Source organism: Coenobita brevimanus, chromosome 111 (genome assembly GCF_032717465.1).
Source record: "Coenobita brevimanus isolate Jiangsu-jjx chromosome 111, ASM3271746v2, whole genome shotgun sequence".
NCBI lineage: Eukaryota > Metazoa > Arthropoda > Malacostraca > Decapoda > Coenobitidae > Coenobita > Coenobita brevimanus.
Window position 1 is genome coordinate 7,892,320 of NC_137064.1, and position 21,973 is coordinate 7,914,292.

The 21,973-nt window shown below is 40.6% G+C and overlaps 1 protein-coding gene across 1 annotated transcript in view; it reads left to right on the top strand.

Moving 5' to 3' along the window:
• Polr3D (RNA polymerase III subunit C53) overlaps positions 1-18,598 on the top strand; it is a 110,323-nt gene extending 91,725 nt beyond the window's left edge. Inside the window, exons 9-10 of the mRNA XM_080286387.1 lie at positions 16,348-16,518; positions 18,120-18,598. Coding sequence (XP_080142513.1) covers positions 16,348-16,518; positions 18,120-18,248 — 300 coding nt within the window. The 3' untranslated portion in view covers positions 18,249-18,598. The remainder of the gene's footprint in view (positions 1-16,347; positions 16,519-18,119) is intronic.
• The last annotated feature ends 3,375 nt before the right edge of the window (positions 18,599-21,973 follow it).

The window sequence follows — 21,973 nt, forward strand, 5'->3', positions numbered from 1 at the left end:
ACTTGGGAGCAAGGGATCATACCGCGGGACGTCGCTTTTGTGATTCTGTGTTATTTTGAATTCACCCGGGCTTCCAAGTGGGGGATTGTATCATCTATCAGTACTGCCAATGTCCAACACTAGTCAGCACGCCTAATCTCATCTGTACTCCCATCCATTGTTGACAATTTAGCCATTTCTCCCCGTTCTTGACTCCCCTCCCTAGCCCCCCTCCATTACCCTATCCTCTCACCTGCCCGGCCGTGCTATGCTAAGTAAATCTTCCCTGGAATTTTTCACTGATTTCATCCATTGAAATAAGCCCTATGCCCTATTCTTATACCAAATAATATATACAAGAAAGAAATAAGGTAAGTGAGAGTGCCATACACCTGGAATTGGCTAATTATCACCTGACAACACTTCATGTGCACTTGTTCGCTAATTTTCGCTGTTTTTTTCCCCTTGAAATATGCCGTATAATCTATTTTCGAAATAAATATACATATAAGGAGGGAAGGGAGAAGCCTAAGTGATATTTACATTCACCTGGAACTACCTAATTTATAATGTATTGTCTAGATTTCCTGCCAATCATTTCAGTGCTATACATAGCTGGTTCAAGAGCTAACGTTGATAGTACTGAATATCCCCTAAGTAGGCCTCCACCTGGTCCTCCTTTATCAGTTTACTCTCATCTTCCGAAGTGGAGGTACGTCTGTTTCCTCTTGCTGACTTCAGGGACTTTTTCACCCCCATGCAAAGGGCCCTGTGACCTTTACCCCCTACTAAACCTTGTGTGGAAAGAGGTAAAGGGCTGACAATTGATAAAAGAGTGACTACGATCTTTCTATTGAGTAAAACAGTGCAAGTGGAATTGTAAATAATGTGTAAATAATGTGTAAACAGCAGGTGAAAGTAATGAATGTAAATATAAGTGAACAATGGAAAATAGTTTTATAAGTTACATCAAGTGACAGTGCATGACACAGTGTAAATAAAATAGAAATGTAAATAACGTAAATAGAATAGAGAACGTAAATAGAAATGTAAATGAGTAGTATTATAAGAATACGAGTATATACCCTAGGAGTAATGAAAGTGAAAGTTTCACTCTAGCATGTCTGAATACTATGAGTTATGAGAGTGAAGATGAAAGTGATATTCACTCTCAATGCTAGTATACAGGACGAGAAAGTGAATGCTACATATTTTACTGAAAGAAATTGAATCCTTACAGTGACAATAAACTAATACTACTGAAGGAAACCTATGGATAAAGACTGTAGATATATATAAGTGTTATATAGTAATAGAAATATAAAGTGTGAGGGGGTTTTATGAATAATAAATGACAGAGTACCAAGAGCGAACTAGCGCAAGTGCGACGGTCAGACGCGCTCATAATTTTCATTGCTTTCACAGTGGGGTTTTTTTTGGAGTATGGATCCCAAACTACTTGAAAATCATAGAGTAGTGTTTATAGTGTTAATATCTGGCTGTGGTAATCATATTACGGGTTGTTGGGAAGTGTAAAGTGGAGACTTCGTTACCCAACTTCAGAGGTCTCCACAAGTCCTACGGTAACTGACGAAGGCTCAACAAACATTCCAGGAGAAAGCTGAAGGTATGTGCCATAAGCATATGTAATTTTAATATTCTAGGACTAATAACTGATTTTTGGCAAATATTTTTTGAGAGTCTGTCGGAGCCCGAATAACCCCGCGGCACACGCAAAACATCGGTAAACATGCCCGTGGTGTAGGGGTTAATGTGTTTTAGTCGTAGGTGGAATGAACATTGTCATTTTGGGGTACAGTTTACTAACCCATCCCATCCGGGTGTCATCTTTACATGTCCTTCCAGGGCCATCCAGGCGACACGTATACATGATTTAGTGTTTTGTAGCATTGTTTGAATATTCCGCGGGTTATTTCCACCACACGCAGCCACTGGCAACCCTTCTGCATGCATCTGAGTCATGTTTCAGTCACCAGCTTACCACCATAATGGATAGACCCACGCAAAAAGTTTTCCCTGTGTCCTGATCCTTGGCTGAGCGCCTGCAGCCACCGACTTCAACGCCAGTAACGTCCAAAGGCCAGAAAAGAAAAGGCCTTAGTGATAGTGCGATAGGGAGAGAACTCAAGGTGACATTATTGTTAATTGTGAGTGGAGAAAGTGGCTCTTCAACTCAGGAAAGCAACCGCCATAATGAATGTCGGTATTTATGCATCGTGTGAGGAGGGTGGAGGACATGACTCCACTGTGCGCCCATCATTTCCCCCTGTATGTTCATCTGCTATTTCCGATGATGGGAATGGTTCAGAGGGTATTGATGATCCTGGAGGTGAGGATATTGGCAAGGATAAGGAGATGGAAGAGTAGGTAGGGAGTGGAGAAAGGGACGAGGTGGAGGGCGGGAGAAGGGAGGAGGAAACGAGGTGCGTCTAGCCTCACGCCACCCCTCTCTATTTACGTGAATAATGGAAGCAGAAAGTTTTTCATCATGAAATCAGTGCCTTATTTTTTTATTTAAAGTTTCCATGTGTGTATGTTTGTTATGAAGAAAAAGAACAAATCACAGGAAAAAAAAATTTATAATGGAAAATGTAATGGAGCGGAGAAAGGGAGGATGGAGGGAGGAGGAAACTCATGCCACCGCTCTGCTTATTTATGTGAGAAATGGAAGCAGAAAGTTTTTCATGATGAAATTAGTGCCTTATTTTTTATTGAAAATTTTCTTGTGTGTACAATATATTTATTATGATGAAAAAGTCTAAATCACAGAAAAAAAGTTTGGTTATAGTGGAAAATACAGTATTTTCGATTATGGATTATATGTGTAACTATTTTGTTCACAATATTATTTTTTTAGGCTTTATGTAGTAATAGTAGCTGTATTAGTAATGGTATTATTTGTAGTAGTAGTAGTAGTGATAGTAGTAGTTGTAGTAGTAGTAAAAGTTGTAGTAGTGGTAGTTGTAGTAGTAGTAGTAGTAGTGATAATAGGATTATTTGTAGCAGTTGTAGTACCCAGACTTCTAGTCGCACAACGGTGCCAGAATCAAGCAACAGTGCAAGCCAAATGTACATCTCCGTGTGTTCTTACCTAATTGTATCTTTACAGGAATGAGTCAGGCTCATACTGTCCTGTGCATTAAACCATTTTTATCATACATATCCTTAAATATGTGAATAGTTTTAGCACAGACTACTTCATTCGGTAGTGCATTCCACTGATCAATTGCCCTATTTGGGAAACTGAATTTCCTTACATCTTTATCGCCACTCTTTTTGCGTAGTTTTTTGCAGTGTCCTCTTGCTGATGCTTCCCCATAGGTTATATATTCATTGTAATAGATAGATAGTCTACTTCCTCTACCCCTGAGGTGCATTTATATAGCATAATCATGTCTCTGTTTTTCCTTCTCTCCTGTAGTGTTGGTTGATTCAGTTTTTCTAATCTTTCTTCGTAGCTTAGATCCCTTAAGCTTGGTATCCCCTTTGTACTTTTTCAGTCTTATCTATGTGTTTTTTGAGATGAGGATTCCATACTACTGATGCATATTCCAGGGTTGGTTTGATGAATGATGTTATTATCTTTCTCAACATGTCGTCATTTATATATGTGAATGCTATTCTCATATTAGCAAGCAGTTTATACATGATACGTACCTTCTCATTGAAATGGTCATCTGGAGATAGTCTGTTATCGATAATTACTCCTAGGTCCTTTTCTCTTTTTGATATGTGTAGGGTTGTTCTTCCTAACCTATAATCCCAATCTTGTCTTTTCTCACTTTTACCAAATTTACTTACATGAGATTTGTCCACATTGAATTCCATTTACCATTTATTGCTCCATTCATGAAGCTTGTTTAATTCCTCTTGCAACTCTTTGCAAGAATCTGTGTTAGTAATTTTCCTTTGAATTTTTGCATCATCCACAAACATATTTAGATAGCTTCCATTTCCAGTGTAACTGTCTATGTCATTTATATATACTAAAAACATAATTGGTGCCAGCACCGAGCCCTGTGGCACTTCGTTGGTCTCTTCCCTCCATGATGAGTAATTTCCCCTTAAAATTGTTCTCATTTCCCTTTTTCTAAGAAAATCCTGCATCCAACAGTACAGATTCGCTTGAATACCTCGTTGATGGTACAGTTTCCATAAAAGTCTTTGATGTGGTACGCTGTCAGATGCTTTCTTAAAATCTAAAAAGATACCGTCCACCCATCCTCCTCTTTTCTGTAATGTTTCCGTAACTCTGTCATAGTAGCTTAATAGATTAGTAACACATGATTTTCCCTTTCTAAAACCGAACTGCCTCTCTGTTATCATGCTGTGTTCTTCTAGATGTTTTACCCAAAATTTCCTTATCAGCTTTTCTAGTATCTTACTTACAACACTGGTCAGTGATACTGGTCGGTAGTTGAGTGGATTTTGTCTATTCCTTTTCTTAAATAGGGGAACAATGTTTGTTTTCTTCCAAATATCAGTTAGTTTACTTTGACCTAAGTATTCCTTGAATATTAAATACAGTGGTCTGCTTAACTCTTCTGCACATTCATGTAGCATCCGACCTGAAATTCTGTCAGGACCATTTGCTTTTCCTTTGTCTGTTTTATGTAACTCTTCCAGTACGTCTTTTTCCGATATTTGTATATCTGGTAAGACATGGGGGCATGCATGTTCCATATCATCTCTCTCAAGATTACTTTCTTTTGTAAAAACTGATTGGAAGTTGTTATCTAGTGCATCACAAATATCTTTCTCTTGTGTATAGGTGATCCCCTCATCCGTAATGGACTGTATTTTATCTTTAACTTTGGTTTTGCTTCGGATGTAGCTGTAAAAAAGCTTAGGTTGATCACTACTTTTATTTATAATGTCCTCCTCAAACTGTCTTTGAGCCTCCTTCTTTATCTTTGTTTAATAATTTCTTGCCTGTTTATAGTTTTTATATGTCCTCTCACTATTGTGTCTTCTGTATCTATTCCACAGCAAGTTTCTGTTTTCTTCTGATTTTTTACATTCTGTATTAAACCATTTCTTTATTTTCATTTCTGTTGCGTTGTGCTGTGGGATGTAATTTTGGTCTCCTATTTCATTAAGATCAAAGAATTTTCAATGTATAATATTTAAATCATGTCCTGTAATTTCTTTTTCCCAATCTGTTAAAATCCCTTGGTTGTAATGCAGAAACGGATAGTAAGAACTACTTCATATTTTTAAAAATATGAATCAACTAGTAATGCATTTAATGAGCTGAATATTTTAACCCGTGCCGACGTGAATTAACGCGGCAACATTGCAAGGTCCCTAATTTGCACAATTTTCAATTTTTGCGAGTGATTTCGCGAGTGATTTTTGGCACGAATATGCGGGACACCTTCCTCTATTCCTCTACAAGATGCCAAGCAGGAACAATGCCTTACACCGCATAACCTCTCCCCCCTCCCCCCTGCATGCTATTATCTCGACGATTCACCTGTTACCAGTGACCTGGCCAATAAAGACATTCAGGGTCGAGGACAATGTGGAGGACAAAGTTTAGAGGAAGAAATAGTCAGAAATGATGATCAGGTAATGTGGGGAAAAAAAGGTCATGAATGGTGATGAGTTAGTGAGTGAAACAATGCTTATAATGCTTATATTACTGTTTGAAAACCAATATACTCTTGTACTACATATAAATTCGTATCAAGTAAATAAATAAATACTGTTTATGAGTGGATAAAATAGTTACCCTCCCATAGAACTCGTTTTCTTTGGTGCCAGCCTGTTAGAAAACCCAGTCAGGTAAGGAAGTACTCGCACCTAAATCCGGTATTTTAAACCTCAGGTGAGCGATTTCTCTATGAATTTTCGATGTTTCTCACCAAAAGCGGATGTTTGGACCAAAAAAAAAAAAGGTCCAAAAACGTTGTACTTTTTACATTTAAGGCTCTAAATGGATTGAACTGCTGTAGCAATGTGTTCCAGTACTTAAGTCACATTCATGATACAAGAGGCCATGAAAAAAAATCTCATTATCCCTTTTCTGTTCAGCTCTCTAATGCAAGAGTTAACTGTTACTTCCAGTCCTTCATTTATGCAACAGGTCAACTCTGAAACTGTCTCCCTCTGTCTGTATTTCCTGCTAGCTATGATCTCCAGTCTTTCAACGCCGTGTGTCCAGGAATCTCGAAATGATCGGATCTTGAATTTGGCTCTCTCTTGTATTTTGTTTTTCTCTTGGAAGGAACAGTTATTGCAGGCTTGTGGCCTTTGGTTCCTTCTTCCTAGCATTAAAAAAAAAAAAAGTTACAACATTTACCAGCAAACGTCATATATGCTGTGCAGGATCGATTGTGTGGAACTTCCTACCTTATCACCTTAAAACCAATAATAATCTTAGCTGCTTTAAACAGGCAGTTAAACATAAAATTATGAGTGGGTTCTTAAACATTTATTAAGAATACAGTATTCAAACCTTACATCTTCTTACCTTATTCGTCTCTCTCTCTCTCTCTCTCTCTCTCTGATTTGTAGCTTTTATAAAATTATTCCAAAAATATTCCATTCCATTCTAAATTATGCTAGAATTATGCTAAAACTTCTAATATGCTAAAAAATATTCCAGACTTGAAAATTTGATCAAAATTATGCTAAAAGAATAAAATTATGCTAGATATGGTAACACTGGCAGAGGGGCCGTGAGAAAGGGACAGAGGGTGACGTGAGTTTACCGCGCTACAATTGGAAGCGGCGGGAATTTCAAATTTTTTGTTTTCTGTATATTCAAGGATATTTTAGTTGAACTTATTAATGCTAAGAAAATCCGCGAGAGGGCAAAACCGTAGAAAAAAAATCCGCAAAAAATGTGGGATTACTGTACGTGATTTATCAGTCATGGTTTTCATAGTTGCATGAAATATTTGCCCTTTAAGGCATTCATAACTATTAATATTTATTTAACATTATCATTGTGTATTCCATGATAGGTCAGATGTTTAGTGGTCAGACATGAAATATTCTTTGTTGAGTTGTTGAGTTGCCTAGTTGATCACACTGTTTTGTACCTCATCTGATTGGTGAGAATCCATACCCCAGATGACAGAGTTCACTCAACCGTTGACTAAAACACATTAATCTAAGTCTAAAAACAATTTATAAATCAACCTAAACACAAAATTGAAGTCTCAACTATAATCTGAATTGGTAAAAAATCAAAACCAGTCACAAAACCAGGGGTAGGCCTACAATAGGTGAAGTAGGGTGATATTTCTACCCCCATCCCTATTCTAGGGCATCGCATCTAGGGCTATCATAAATCGGGGTTTGCCCTGAATTTATTTACTATTATTTTTTTTAAATTTTACCCTCCCGGGTTTTTTAAGCTTAAAAACACAGCCCAGGTGGGTAAGTGGATAGGTACCCGGGGAGCCACTCATGTCAACCCTGGTTACTAGTTAGGGCAAGGAATGAATTGAGGACTGGATATGCAAGGTGAGAAAGTTGTGCAACATCATCCTTAACACTTGCGAATGCCACAGAAGCCTCTGGTGTCCAAGTAAGAGGGGCCATAGGTGACTACGGCAACTTGTCAAGCAGATCACGTAGAGGACCTAACGTTTGTGCTGCCCGAGGGAGAAAGCGGTGATGGTAATGCTATGACCTGGAATTCTCACATCTTCTTTGCTGTAGTGGGCTGCAGAAACTGCTTGATTGCGTCGACTCTTTGTGGAAGCACCCTGATCCCCTTAGCAGGAATTCTGTGGCCGAAGAAGTCCAGTACATGGGCTTCAAAGATGTATTTAGCTGGATGAATCTTAATATATGTAGGTGAGTTAACAGATGTCTAATATGAGTTCAGCGTTGCTCGTGATTACTTGATGCAACCAGTATATCGTCTACATACACCGTTACAAAATCAAAGTCCCGTAGAATGTGATCCATAAAACACTGGAATGACAGTACGGCATTTCAAAGTCCAAAGTGCATGAAGTGGTAATGAAACAATCCAAAAGGCGTGATGATCGCAGTCTTAGGAATGTCAGCTGGAAAAACGGGACTTTGGTGAAACGCACACACGAGGTCAATCTTGGAGGACACTGTCCTGTGATATACAGTAATTTCAGTTGAAAATCTTGAATGTGAGGGACAGGATACTTGTCAGGTACAGTGATTCTATTCAGTGCACAATAATCGCCACAAGCTTGCCATGTATTGGGAGTAGTCTTGGGGACCAGATGGAGTGGGGACGCCCAGCAGCTGTCAGATGGTTCGGTTACCTCCTTCTTCAAAAGTGTGTCAGATTCTTCCTTTGCTGCTCATAACTTGTCCGGAGGAAGACATCTTGAACAAGAATGAACTGGTGGGCCTGTTGTTTCAGTGTAGTGACAGACTGGCATAGATGGAGACTTAGAATATGACTGTGGCCCAGTAAGAGAAGAAAACTCTTGTAGCAAATCACTAAACTCCGTGTTGAGATGAAGCTGAGTTATGACTGACGTGCAACATGTAGGCACAATACCAAAAACTTTACTTTGAGATGTCTGGTATATTAGTTCTCTCCTGAATCAACAAGCAACAGAAAATGTTTGAGAAAATCATATCCCAACAGTGATTGCATTACATCAGGGACGATAAAAGTCTAGGGGAACTTTTGTCGCATTCCCATATCAGTCATGAGTTCTGAAGTGCCGAAAGTAGCGACGGGTGTATTGTTCGCACCCAGAAGATCGAATGGAGGTGGTTTACTCTCCCAATCATGTGGTATTGGTGGAAGAATGGTCATGTGCTCCAGTATCCACTGAAAATTTCCTACCAGATGCACTTTCCTTGATGCGGAGAACTAGTGCAGCAACATTTGGTGTAACAGGAGCAGCTGCACGCACCTGTTCCCGCTGTTCCCATTTCCCAAAAAAGAGCATGGTGGTTGGGATTGGCGAGCTTTGTTCCAAATGTTTCACGATACCAACACACTCCTGATTGCTGTTAGTTGTGAGTTAGAAATCTTGATTGACGAGATGAAGACAGGTTGTCTACCTGTCGCTGAAGTGCATCAAGACGTCGCAGTACTTGCTGAAATTCTAGCATTTCACAAGCTGATGTGACATTCAATGCTGAAGTGTTGGATTCCCCACCCCCAGGTTACCTACTGAACCAGGTCTGCTGCTTCATCCAGTGAAAGAACTGTGCGGGCACCGAGTGAGTGAAGCTGAAGCAGAAGCAGGGTGCGAAGTTTCGGTAGCACAACACGCACCAGACGCCGCTGGTTAGGTGATGTTACTATATTAGGTGTACCTGTTGTGTATGTTGAAGTGAAGAGTTGAGCCAGCATTCTATCTGCCACTGCCACATACTTACTTGCCGGAGTTTGACCATTGAGAAAAGAAATGTTGAGTCATTTCTGCTGGAAGTTTCTGGATATGCATATAGCGGAGAATGTCTTCAGGTAATGGGGTGACAACGAAAGTTAATGAGCTGCATCTTTTGCCACAGAGCAGACGGACTCCAGTCGCCCAATCTGAATTCTTGGAGGCCATGCAGATGGTGGTGGTCCAGTTTCCTGTAACATGCCAGTAATGCATTCTTGAAAGCAGCAAAATTATCATTACAGTATTTGGTGGCATGGTGATAGCTTTTCTTACCAGAGTAGCCATCTCAGTAGGAAGTGCCCCCACTAATTTGCTGAACTTCTGAGCATCAGTAGCAGAGGTGTGGGAAAGATAAGCCTCAACATGTAAAATCCAGGCTTGACATCGTGGTGGACGAAGGGAAGTCGTTGTTCCCCCATGATCGTACTGTGCTTGCTATCCATTTTGCACACAAATGTCACTCCGGGGTCACATATGTTGTTCCAACCTGGATAGTTTTAGTTTTTCATTTTTGAAGGCTCCAACATGCTTGCATGCATTGGCCTTGGTCACCTAATGGTGGCTCTCCATGCTGCTTAGTCTGTGGCAGCCTCCCTGTTCAGTCCTTGAACCCTGAGGTCACACTAAATGACCTCATCCCACGTCTTTTTTGGTCTACCACTCGCAACCCTATCCCCAGTATTAACACTTATCACCTTCTACACCCAATTATCATCCCCCACCCTCTCCATATGCCCAAACCACCTCAATCTACCTCTCCTCATCACAACACCAATACACTCCAATCCCATCCTATTTCTCAACTCTTCCATTGTAAACCCAGCTCTTCCAGGTCTTGCATGCAGGGACGCACTGCACATCCACCTAATCATTGTCATTTCTGTACGTTTGAGCCCGCAGATATCCTCTTCCTTTACTGCCCAGGTCTCACTACCATACCGTATTACACTCCAAACACATGCTGCATACAAAGATCCCCTAGCACATAGGGAGAGCCCTCTCAGTGTCAGGAGAGGCAACAGCTCCCTGAACTTCTTCCAACCACTTCTCACCCTGGCCACAGAGCTAGCTCCAGCCCCACCTCCAGCACATAACATGTTTCCCAAATAACAAAACTCTTCCAGAAACTCACCAGCAAGTTCAGTCCTTTCACACCTGACCATCTCCACTTGCTCTCCCCGACACGCCACACAAATAAAATCGGCATTATCTCGCAGTCTACTTCTAATACCACTACATCTCTTATGCACCCACTTATCACAAACACTGCACAAGATGGAATTACTTCCCATGCCTTTGTGGCAAATTGCACATGGCCACTCTCCCTCTTCTTTGACGATACCGCCACCAACCCTAGATATCATCACTTTTGTTTTATCTGCATTTACTCATAAGCTCTTGTGCCCCATACCATCTCTCCACTTCCTAAATCTTTCGTCTGCTTCGCATTCATTCACTGCAAACAACACCAAATCATCAGCATACAACATCTCCTGTGGGAGTCCATTTCTGAAGTCACGTGAGAGGGCTTCAGGTACCATGATAAACAACATGGGACTCAAAACTGACCCATGATGCACACCAACATTCAGATATATAAATAAATAAAAGTTTATTAAATAAAAACACAAACCACGTAGACCTATGAATACCCTCTCAACAAGTCGCAGAATTCGAGGTCTGTGAAAAGAACGTATATAACAAGTACAGAACACAATGTTAAGATCACACAGCACAACACAAATATTTCTTGACAAAGGCTAGAATGAGCCTAAAGAAGTGTTGACTTAGAGTTGAGATTGCTTGCTGGCCATATCGCTGTGTCACATGTCGCCCTTTTACACACAAAATTTGAAGTCTCAGAGATTCTCATACCCACATAACCTCATTGCTCAGTGACCCAATACACAAGTTTTTCCTGCCAAGTAACAAACTACCCGAACAAACACATACACGTGACTGTTGGTAGCATGCGAGTGTATGGTGGAAATACTGGTTGGTCAGGAAGACCACAGTCAGGAGCAACTTGCCCAGCCCTGGGCTCGTACGCTCCTCATGGGGCAACACTGGATTAGATGATGATTGAATGAATGAATGATGTGAGGCATGGCCCCTAGATGCTAAGGAACAAAAAGGGATAGGAAAGTTGGACACAAAATGCTTAACATTGATTGGATGGGATGCTTTCAGCAGTTTCCAGAAAAAGTGGGTGTCCCAGCTTCTGTTTTGGAGCTAATTAAGATCGGTTTATTGTTCAAAGGACAGGGAGTGGACAGGATGGATTGAGTTGGTATTAGATGGTGGGTAGCCAAGGGCATGGGTAATTTACCCTGTGGAGATGGGCATTATAAGTTTCGTGGTATGTGTACAGTGAAGGTTTAAATCTAAGTTTTTCCCAACAGCAAGATAGTAAGCACACAACACAGTCATGTACCATATATCTTGCAGTACAGGCAAGATTAAATTCATCAGAGCTGGAGTTCTTCTATCTATCTATCTATTGCCAGACGCCTCAATCCAGTTTGGGGTGGCCACAAGCAAATCGCCTCCACGTCGCCCTGTCCCCCGCCATTTCACTGCCCCGCTCCCAACTCACACCCCCCTCTCATATACCTCTCCACCCCATCCCTCCATCTCATCCTCGGCTTCCCCCTCCCTCTTCCCCCTCCACCTCACTCACATACACTTTCTTCGTCAGTCTTTCACCCTCCATCCCTCCACATGGCCAAACCACCTCAGTGTATTCCTTCTAACTCTTCTTATCACATCCACATCCACACCACAATGCATCTTTATATCCTCATTTGTCAACCTGTCTCTCCATGTGACTCCACAGGCTCCTTTTAAATAACTCATTTCCACTGCTCTCACTCTTGACTTGTGTCCTTCTAGTAGCGTCCAAGCTTCACTTCTATACGTTAGAGTTGGTATCACAGTACTGTCATGTAGTAACTTTTTCACTTCCATGCTCACTTCCCTGTTTCTTATCACTGCTTTCAAGGATCCAGCAACTATTCTTCCCTGCTGTTTCCTTTCAAGCACTTCACCCTCCAAACCTCCATCCTTACTCATCACACTACCCAAGTACTTAAACGTACTCACATTTTCCAATTCCTCACCATCCAACCTCGCTGTACATTCACTGACTTCACCTCTCTCAAAGACCATCACTTCGCTCTTCCCTACATTCACCTTTAGATTCTGTTTCTTACACACTTTCCCAAACTCATCCACCAAGCCTTTCAGCTCTCCTACATCTTCACTCAACAACACAGTATCATCTGCAAACAACAGTACAGGGAGTTTCCCCAAACACTACCCTCTCTCACCGGGGCCACTCCAACATCCACTGCCCTACCTTGTACCTCTAAACCCCATCCATGTACAGATTGAACAACCATGGAGACATGACACATCCCTGTTTCAACCCAACCTTCAAAGAGAAAATTTCACTCAGTTCACCATCCACACGCACTGCAGCCTTAGCACCATCATACATACTCTTCACAGCATTCAACAACTTCCCATCTACTCCATACCAATACACCAGTCCTGTATGAAACAGCCCTAGCATGTATTCAATATGGACGGTGGGTGTTAGTGCCGAAGTGGTGACATGTAGAGAGGAGTATGGTATGTAGGAGGACTACTGGGCCTTGAGAGCAGGCTGTGGAGCCTATGCCCTGAGTCGGACACATAAAAAAATATATATATATATATATATATATATATATATTCTTAATACTTTCCACAATCCTTGTCTATCCACCCTGTCATATGCTTTCTCCAAATCCATGAAAGCCGCATACAACTTCTTTCCCTTCTCTATAAACTTTTCCACTAAAGATCTAAGAATGAATATCTGATCTACACAACCTCTTCCTTTCCTAAAGCCTCCCTTTTCTTCAACTAATTCCTCTGTTCTTTCTCTAACTCTGTCAATAAGTATCCTACCATACACTTTTCCTATTATACTAAGAAGACAGATGCCCCTATGATTACCACACACTTCATTTTCCCCTTTTCCTTTGTACAAGGGAATAATTATACCTGACTTCCAATCCTCTGGGTCTCTACCTTCCTCCCAGGCCAGTCTGCACATTTTCCACATTCATTCTACTACTATCTCTCCCCCATGCTTTAGCATTTCACCACACACTCCATTAATTCTTGGGGCTTTCTCCAATTTAACTTTCTTCATTGCTTCCACAACTTCTATCCTACTGATTTCTTCCTGTCTTCTCACCTCCCTCCTTCTCCCAGCCACTTATACTTGCATTACTTCCATCCTCTATGTTCAACAATTCCTTAAAGTGCTCTCTCCATCTGCTCACTTTTTCTCCCTTCTCCACTAATAATCTACCATTTTTATCTTTCACTCCCCTGCAGACTTCACTTTCACCCTGTCTTACTCTTTTCATCTCTTTCCAGAACATTTTCTTACAGTCCCTCCACTTTACACTCAAATTCCTTCCAAATTCCTCCTCCGCTCTGTTCTTACTCTGTCTTACTAATCTTTTCACCTCTCTCTCTCTCTTCCACCTCTCAACTTCTTCCACGCCCCTATTTCTCATCCATTCATTGTATGCTTTCTTCTTTTGTGCCACAGCCTGTCTCACCTCTTCATTCCCCCACGCTGTTCCTTGCACCCCCCTCCGTCTTCTCTTCATCCCACACACCCGCAGCTAAATAAAACCATCTGACAGTAGCCAGTATAATATTTTGAAGCTGTCTGAACTTCACTTCACATGTTCAAAAAGATTAATTTATAACCCTTTAAGGCAGGGTTGCTGCCATCAGATGAATAAAATCAAGTTGCTGGATTACAATTCTGAAATGTCCTAACCATCACTGGGAAATTATTTAAGTACTGTATTAGTGCATTATACAGTCAAGTACATTTTATGATTTTACTCCCCTATAACTGTAATTATAATAGTCCTTATTAGGTCCACTGCAGGATCAGTCAGAGGGACAGTGGTAGCCAGAATTAACCCTTCTCCATTGGCAAAGTATGAATAAGAGAGGTAATATTTGTGAAACTGGAAATGGTGTACTAACTGTATTTGTGAGTGTCAGAGTCTGTAATGTCATCATTGCAGTCAATAGGGTGCAAAAGTATGCAAGCATTGAAAAAAGGACACACTTCCAGGACCCAGTTGCAATGTCTGCCACACCTTGGGTTTCGAGCCCAAGATTCAGGACACAGATACAGTATTTAGAAATAATACAGTACCAATGGAACCACTGCATCCCACCCCATTTATATAGGTATAGACAAGTCTTAAACTTGTTATTTTTTTATTCATTTATATTATTATTGTATTTATTTATTTATTATGCTCACCATCCACTTACTCAATGTAGTGCTGCTCATGGATGTCTGCCCTTTTCTCTCCTCCCTCCTTTCCTCCTTCCTCTTCCGTCTTTCTGTACATCATTCTTTCCTCGTCCTTCTGCCTACAGGTGACTTTACACTCCCTCTTTTGTCTTTCTTTCCTTCATTCTTTCCTGTTCCTTCTGTGTATGGGTGACTTCATTCAGTGACAAGCTGAATGGTTTCCTGTGCACCAGGAAACCATTTACTACACTGGGTGGTAGCCATATAACCAAATTATGGCATTTGGTGGTTTAGTGGGTAATTGTGGTGCTCCAGTTGGATTGAGACGGTGATGGTGTATATCCAAGGGGTGGTTGGGGTTTATTGTTCACGTAATGCCACTCAGGGATGAATGAGGCTGGTCACTCATCTTAACTGTCAGGACCAACATGCCTAGCCCTGGGATCCTATGCTTCTCATGGGGCAAGGTAGGATTGGATGATGGATGGATGGATGGATGGATTATTATTTATTTGTGTGTGTGAGATGGGGAGGAGGGTTAGTCTTGTGAGGTAGAGCCTGATTGAATAGTGTGTAATGGCATTGTGTCCCATTAGATTACACTGGGCATACTGTTCGTAGTTCTCTTACTTTTCCTTGTTTCTGGATCCTACCTCACATTATCTTTAGGTAAGAATAAGGGTCAGAATTATGACATTGATGCAGTGAAGGAAAGAGTATCACCAACTACTTCCCTGCATGTTGTAAGAGACTAAAAAGTGTCACTGGTGGAGCTGAAAACGTTTATACTACACTACCATAGGGATGTAACATCTGCACCACCCACGGTGGTGAAGTATATGTAGTAAACATTTTATTGATATGAAGTGCGAATGGGATAAGAATTGCTAGTTACAGGAGTTAATAATCCATCCGTATTGTCCCATCAGGAGTATATGAGCCATGGACTAGGCCATCCATTCCAGACACTGAAAATGAGTTACCAGTCACTTATCTCCGAGTGGCATTACATGAGCAGCTAACCCCAGCCATCTCCCAGAATCAGATCCATCTAGGGCACATCTGGTTGGAGCACCTAAGCTTATTAGATCACCAGTCATCTGAAAATGTATAGGGGCAACAGTACTATTGCGCTACATCAGTGCACAGCATAAAGGCCCACCCTTCATCTCCCTGTGTGCATCAAAGAACAGTCTCGTAAGGAAAAAAGTGCCCAGTTGCAACAGGGAAAGAATAGGTAATAGACAGAAGAATTTACTGCATGACTGTAAATGATTAGGGTTGACCTGTTAAGTAAACAGTTGAGAACTGAATTTTCATTACTCTCTTCAGCATGAAAAATGTATATATTTTTCTTGCAACCCCCAGGTGATTTTTGTTAATCTTTGGAAAGACCATTTATATTGACGTGTGTGTGTGTGTGTGTGTGTGTGTGTGTGCACGCGCAGTCTTGTGGTTGAGTGGGTAGCGTGTGTGTGCGTGTTAGAAAATGGTAGTAGCTGCGGTGTGGTTGTGACTAGGGAAAGTTGAGGCTAGAGTAATCATTTCATTGCTGTTGTCACTTATTCCTTGCATACTACATGAGGGGAGATTATTAACATTAAACAGATAGCAGTTTTCATACACAGGGTATTTATCACTTTTCTGTGCATGCAGGATCAAGATGAAGAAGAAGACAAGAAGCCAAACAAGCAGTTTTGCACCCTGAACACACTTCCTGAGGGACAAATCGGGAAATTGAAGGTTTATAAATCTGGCAAAGTAGAATTATGGTTTGGTGACCATAAGCTCGCTGTCACTAAAGGCACGCAAGTTGGATTTCTTCAGGTAAGGGCACACTTTTTCACTTCTGCATCTGTTTTTATATCTGAGGAAGATCACGTACAGCTGCCTGTAACCCCTTCCATCAGATGTTATATGATAATGTTATTTTATAGTAATTTTGCTATCTCCAGATAAGATTATTCACTTTGGATAGGCATTTTGAGGTGGAAAGGTTAGGTGTAATCTTCATTAACTTCACTACCAGTGGGCTCTCCTGTACTGAATAAAATTGTCTGGTAGCAGGAAGATTAAACTGCAACATCATCATAGTGAAGTATTTACTGTAACTGGCACATACACACAAACAGATTGGGGATGAGGGTACCATCTTGACCAGCTATCAAGTCAAGGAGAGAGATACTGGACCCTACCATACTTGTAACCCCTTCAGTCTGATAATGTATATCTTATCTGTTGTTGCTTTGTCCAGACACTTTTATTCACATCGCGAGACTTTGGACTGGAGGGGTTAGATATGTATGGTCTAGTGGTCACAAGAATGAAACAGAAAATGCCACTGAACAGAAGGGTTTAAAACACAAAGCTGCTTCAAACTTTTCGAATTTCTAAAGCAGATGATATCAGTTGAAGGGGTACGATCATTTGAAATTAATTGATAATGTTATTCTCTTCCAGTAGCCCACTGACATGAAAAAAATATCCTTGCTGTTTCAAATACACCACACTGTATGAGATTCCCATACCTTAACCCAGTGAGTCAGGGTTTTTCATTATATTCTTACCGTGTGATGATTTTACTAAATTTGGGATAAACCTTTCAATTCAAGAGGCCTTTCCTAAGTTGAGTAGGATCATTTTGTAGCAGCAAGAATAGACTAAAAAGGACATCATGCTGATTCAAGGGGTTAAGAAATACAGTGAACAAGCAGTACCCTGACTGGTGGCATTAATATGTAAGCCATAGCACTCAGTAACTCCGTCTGCTGGTTTATCATGAAAACAAGGACTGCAGAGCCCCAGGAAATAGTGCAATCAGTCTATCCCCAGATCTGATACATTAAATAGAAGATTTAGGAAAACAGAGTGAACATAGACTGCCTAGTTCTTGCCTGTTTAACACCACAACCATGGTGATCTGTTCTTATGATCCAGCTTTTTTTTTTTTTTTTTTTTTTTTAATCAGGTTTCTGAGCTGGGCAGATTATGTGTGTGCTAGAGTCAGCCACTCTTATCCTGACCCACATCTTCACGACGTGGTATTTTTCTTTGATCGCTCTGTGTAAATACACTTTTCATGATAGAATGTTGGTTTTGTTGTCATTTTAAAGCTGAATAGTTGTACTTTATTGTAGTATGTTCAATAAAGAACAAAGAAAATGGAAAGTCAAAATGACAAGTTGAAGTTAGGCAAAAACTAAAAATTTTATACTTTGCCTATTAAAAAAAAAAAAAACTTTCCCATCTCCCAGCCAGGAGGAAATGTCAACAGGTTCTTTTTTCCTTTTTTACTGTAATATCCTGAGATTCAGTGTGTTGCTTAGTTCGCCTGACCATGTATGAGTTTGAGACACTAGGATTAACTAATGATGGTGATGATGATGATAACAGAAGCAGCAGTAAAGTATCCAGCAATTCTTCAACAGGATGCAGCAAGTGTGGAAATTGATGAAGAAAATAAGACTGGTGACATCACAGTGTTGGGCCACATCCGCCACCGCCTCGTGTGCACACCAAACCTAGAAGCACTTGTCAAACAGATGAAAACCAGCTAGCCCTTAATATGCATCTAGTTCATTTTGTTAAATTTACTGGTCTTACTGCTGTACTCTAAGTGGCACTGGAAACTTTGTAACATCTGTTCCTCAGCAATATATTTTGCATATTACACCTTATCTTCCTGTATGTCACTGAGACAGACTACAGTATATCAGTGTTAGGTACCGGTATCTGTAATACAAGAGAGCATCAAGGTACATTGTGCGTAAAAAGGAGTATAAGAATATCAGGGTATAATATGTATAATAAATCATTAAGATGAAGGTTCGCAAAAGTCTCTTTTGCCACCTAGAATGTTGCCCTCACTCCACCATTACGTTTATTTTACAGTGTTTTGGAATCCTTTGTAGACACACTTTCAAATATATTAATTTTTTTCTCATATGTACATTCCTTATTCTTACCTTTTATTTCTCCATGTGTAGCATTATCAATACTGAGTCACCATATTGTTTACCATTTACTTAGATCACTTAGATCAAACCTGCCACAGATCTCAGTCAAGTTTATACTTAGTGGTACATGTTCTGTTCTTCTATAGTCTTGGTCTTACAGAATCCCCATATTTTCCCAGTTTTTAAAGGACTGCATTGCTTTAGGACAGCATTGTATCTTTTGTTTATATAATTTTTCATTTTCACATTTTTATCTGCATGTGTGATCACCTTCATTGGTATTCTCTTCAATATGTAATGCTCGGCTTACAGAGTACTCTTCAGGAAGTCCTCAGTATATGTCAGGGAAAAGGATCACAACATATATACAACTGGGACTGCAAACTGGACAGCACAAGCAATCAGCTTAATCCTTTTGGGATTTTCGGCCCTCCACTGATTCTGCCAGATTCAGCGTGGCGAAACAGAGTGCGCCATCGCATAGCAATATTTGTACTTAATCGGCCACTGTACACAAACTTTTTATGGAAGACTAGTGAATGTGGTACTGTCTTAAAGCTGAATAGTTTCTCTTCATTGCAGTAAATGTGATAGTTAAAAGGCCAACAGGACAAGTAGAAGTTAGCCGAAGTGGAAAAATCGCACACCCTTCCATAGAAAAATATTTGTAAACAAAAAGTATTAGAGTTACGTGATATTTGATGGCACCATGTCAATCTACAGTAAATTCTCTTTCTATTGATATATAGATTATGGCAATTTATGTTAGTTTTCACAGAGAAAAGTGAAAGTTCTCGCTGTCACACTGGCAAATATTCATGCTGGTAATACTGATATTATTCATGGTAAAAACCTGTTTATTCTGCATATCTATCTGATGTACTCATCACTGTAAAAACAAGTATTTGGAAAAGGATAAACAGGATAGTGTATGTGGAACATGCAAAAAGAAAAAAAAATCGTATGACTCAAATTCGAGTCATCATAATCTCGACTGTTGGATTTATGACGATGCGAAATTGCGTCATCGGAATCTCAAAGGGTTAATAGTAACAATGGCAGTTTGAGAGACCTTTTCTATTTTACTGTGGACTGACTGAATTTCACTGAAGTGAAACAGGCAACATATGAGGAATTCATGTACCAAGGAGGTTTTAAACCACCTTGTCCATGTTATGGTTTGTGGTTCATCTTTGTTGCCTGTCACATCCTTTACAGATATATATATATACAGTATATATATATATATATATATATATATATATATATATATATATATATATATCCATCCATCCATCCATCATCCAATCCTGTGTTGCCCCACGAGGAGCGTAGGAGCCCGGGGCTAGGCATGTTGGTCCTGACATTTAAGATGAGAGTGACCAGCCTCACTCATCCCTGAGTGGCATTACGTGAGCAATAACCCCAACCACCTCTTGGATATAAACCTTCACTGGCTCAATCTGATTGGAGCATCACAATTACCCACTAAACCACCAGGTGCCAAAATTTGGTTATATGGTTACCACCCAGCATAGTAAATGGTTTCCTGGTGTACAGGAAACCATTTGGCTTATCACGCAGTGTAGAGTCATCCATAGGCAGAAGAAGAGGAAAGAATGAGGGAAAGAAAGACAAAAGAGGGAGTGTAAAGTCACCTGCAGGCAGAAGGACAAGGAAGGAAGGAAGTAAAGAAAGACAGAAGAGGAAGGAAGGAAAGGAAAAGGCAGACACCCGAGAGCAGCATTACATCGAGTGAGTGGATGGTGAGCACCCCCTATATATATATATATATATATATATATATACTGTATAAAACCTTATGTTTTCTGCTTCCCTATCTGAGTTCCTGTTTTTCCAGTGTTTAGCACTTTTTTGTTTTTTTCTGTATTTACCTCACCATACAGCAGTGTACAGTACTGTTCATTTATTTCCTGTTGTCTTTTTCACGTACTGTATGTTGTGCTTTGAGGTAATTGCTTATTGTATTTATGTAAGTGTTGTTTAGAGGGGTGCTCACCATCCACTCACTCTGTGTAGTGCTGCTTTGGGTGTCTGCCCTTTCCTCTTTTCCTTCCTTCCTATTCTCTTACCTTCATTCTTTCCTCCTCCTCCTTCTGCCTATGGGTGACTATACTCTCTCTTCTGTCTTTCCTTCATTCTTTCCTCATCCTTCTGCCTATGGGTGACTCTACACTGAGTGAGAAGCCAAATGGTTTCTTGTACACCAGGAAACCATTTACTATGCTGGGTTGTAACCATATAACCAAACTATGGTGCCTGGTGGTTTACTGAGTAATTAAGGTTCTCCAAACAGATTGAGCCGATGCAGATTTATATCCATGGGTGGTTGGGGTTTATTGCTCACATAAAGCCACTCATGGATGAGTGAGGCTGGTCATTTTTGTTTTCATTTTTTGAAGGCTCCAACATGCTTGCATGCATCAGCCTTGGTCACCTAATGGCGGCTTTACATGCTGCACGATCTATGGCAAGCACCCTGTTCAGTCCCTTAACCCTAAGGTCACAATTACTTACCTCATCCTATGTCCTTCTCAGTCTACCTCTCACAACCCCACCCCCAGTATTGACACTTCTCACCTTCTGCACCCAATTATCATCCTCCATCCTCTCCACATGCCCAAACCATCTCAATCTACCTCTCCTCATCACAACACCAGTACACTCCAGTCCCATCCTACCTCTCAACTCTTCCATTGTAAACCCAGCCCCTCTAGGCCTTGCATGCAGGGACACACTGCACATCCACTTAATCATTGCCATTTCTGTACATTTGAGCCTGCGAATAACCTCTTCCTTTACTGCCCAGGTCTCACTACCATACAGCATCACACTCCTAACATATGCTGCATACAAAGACCCCTTAGCACGTAGGGAGAGTCCTCTCAGTGTTTTCCAACCATTTCTCACCCTAACCACAGAGTTAGCTTCAGCCCCACCTCCAGCACATAACATGTCTCCCAAATAACAACTCTTCCACACACTCAAGAGACTCACCAGCAAGTCCAATCCATTCACACCTAACAATCTCTACCTGTTCTCCCCGACACGCTGCACACATAAAATCACCATTATCTCACAGTCTACCTCTAATACCACTACATTTCTTGTGCACCCATTTATCACAAACACTGCACCAGATGGAATTACTTCCCACGCCCTTGTGGCAAACTGCACATGGCCACTCTCCCTCATCTTTGACTGTACAGCCTCCAACCCTAGATATCATCGTTTTTGTTTTATCTGCATTTACCTTTAAGCCCTTGTGCCCCATACCATCTCTCCACTTCCTAAATCTTACCTCC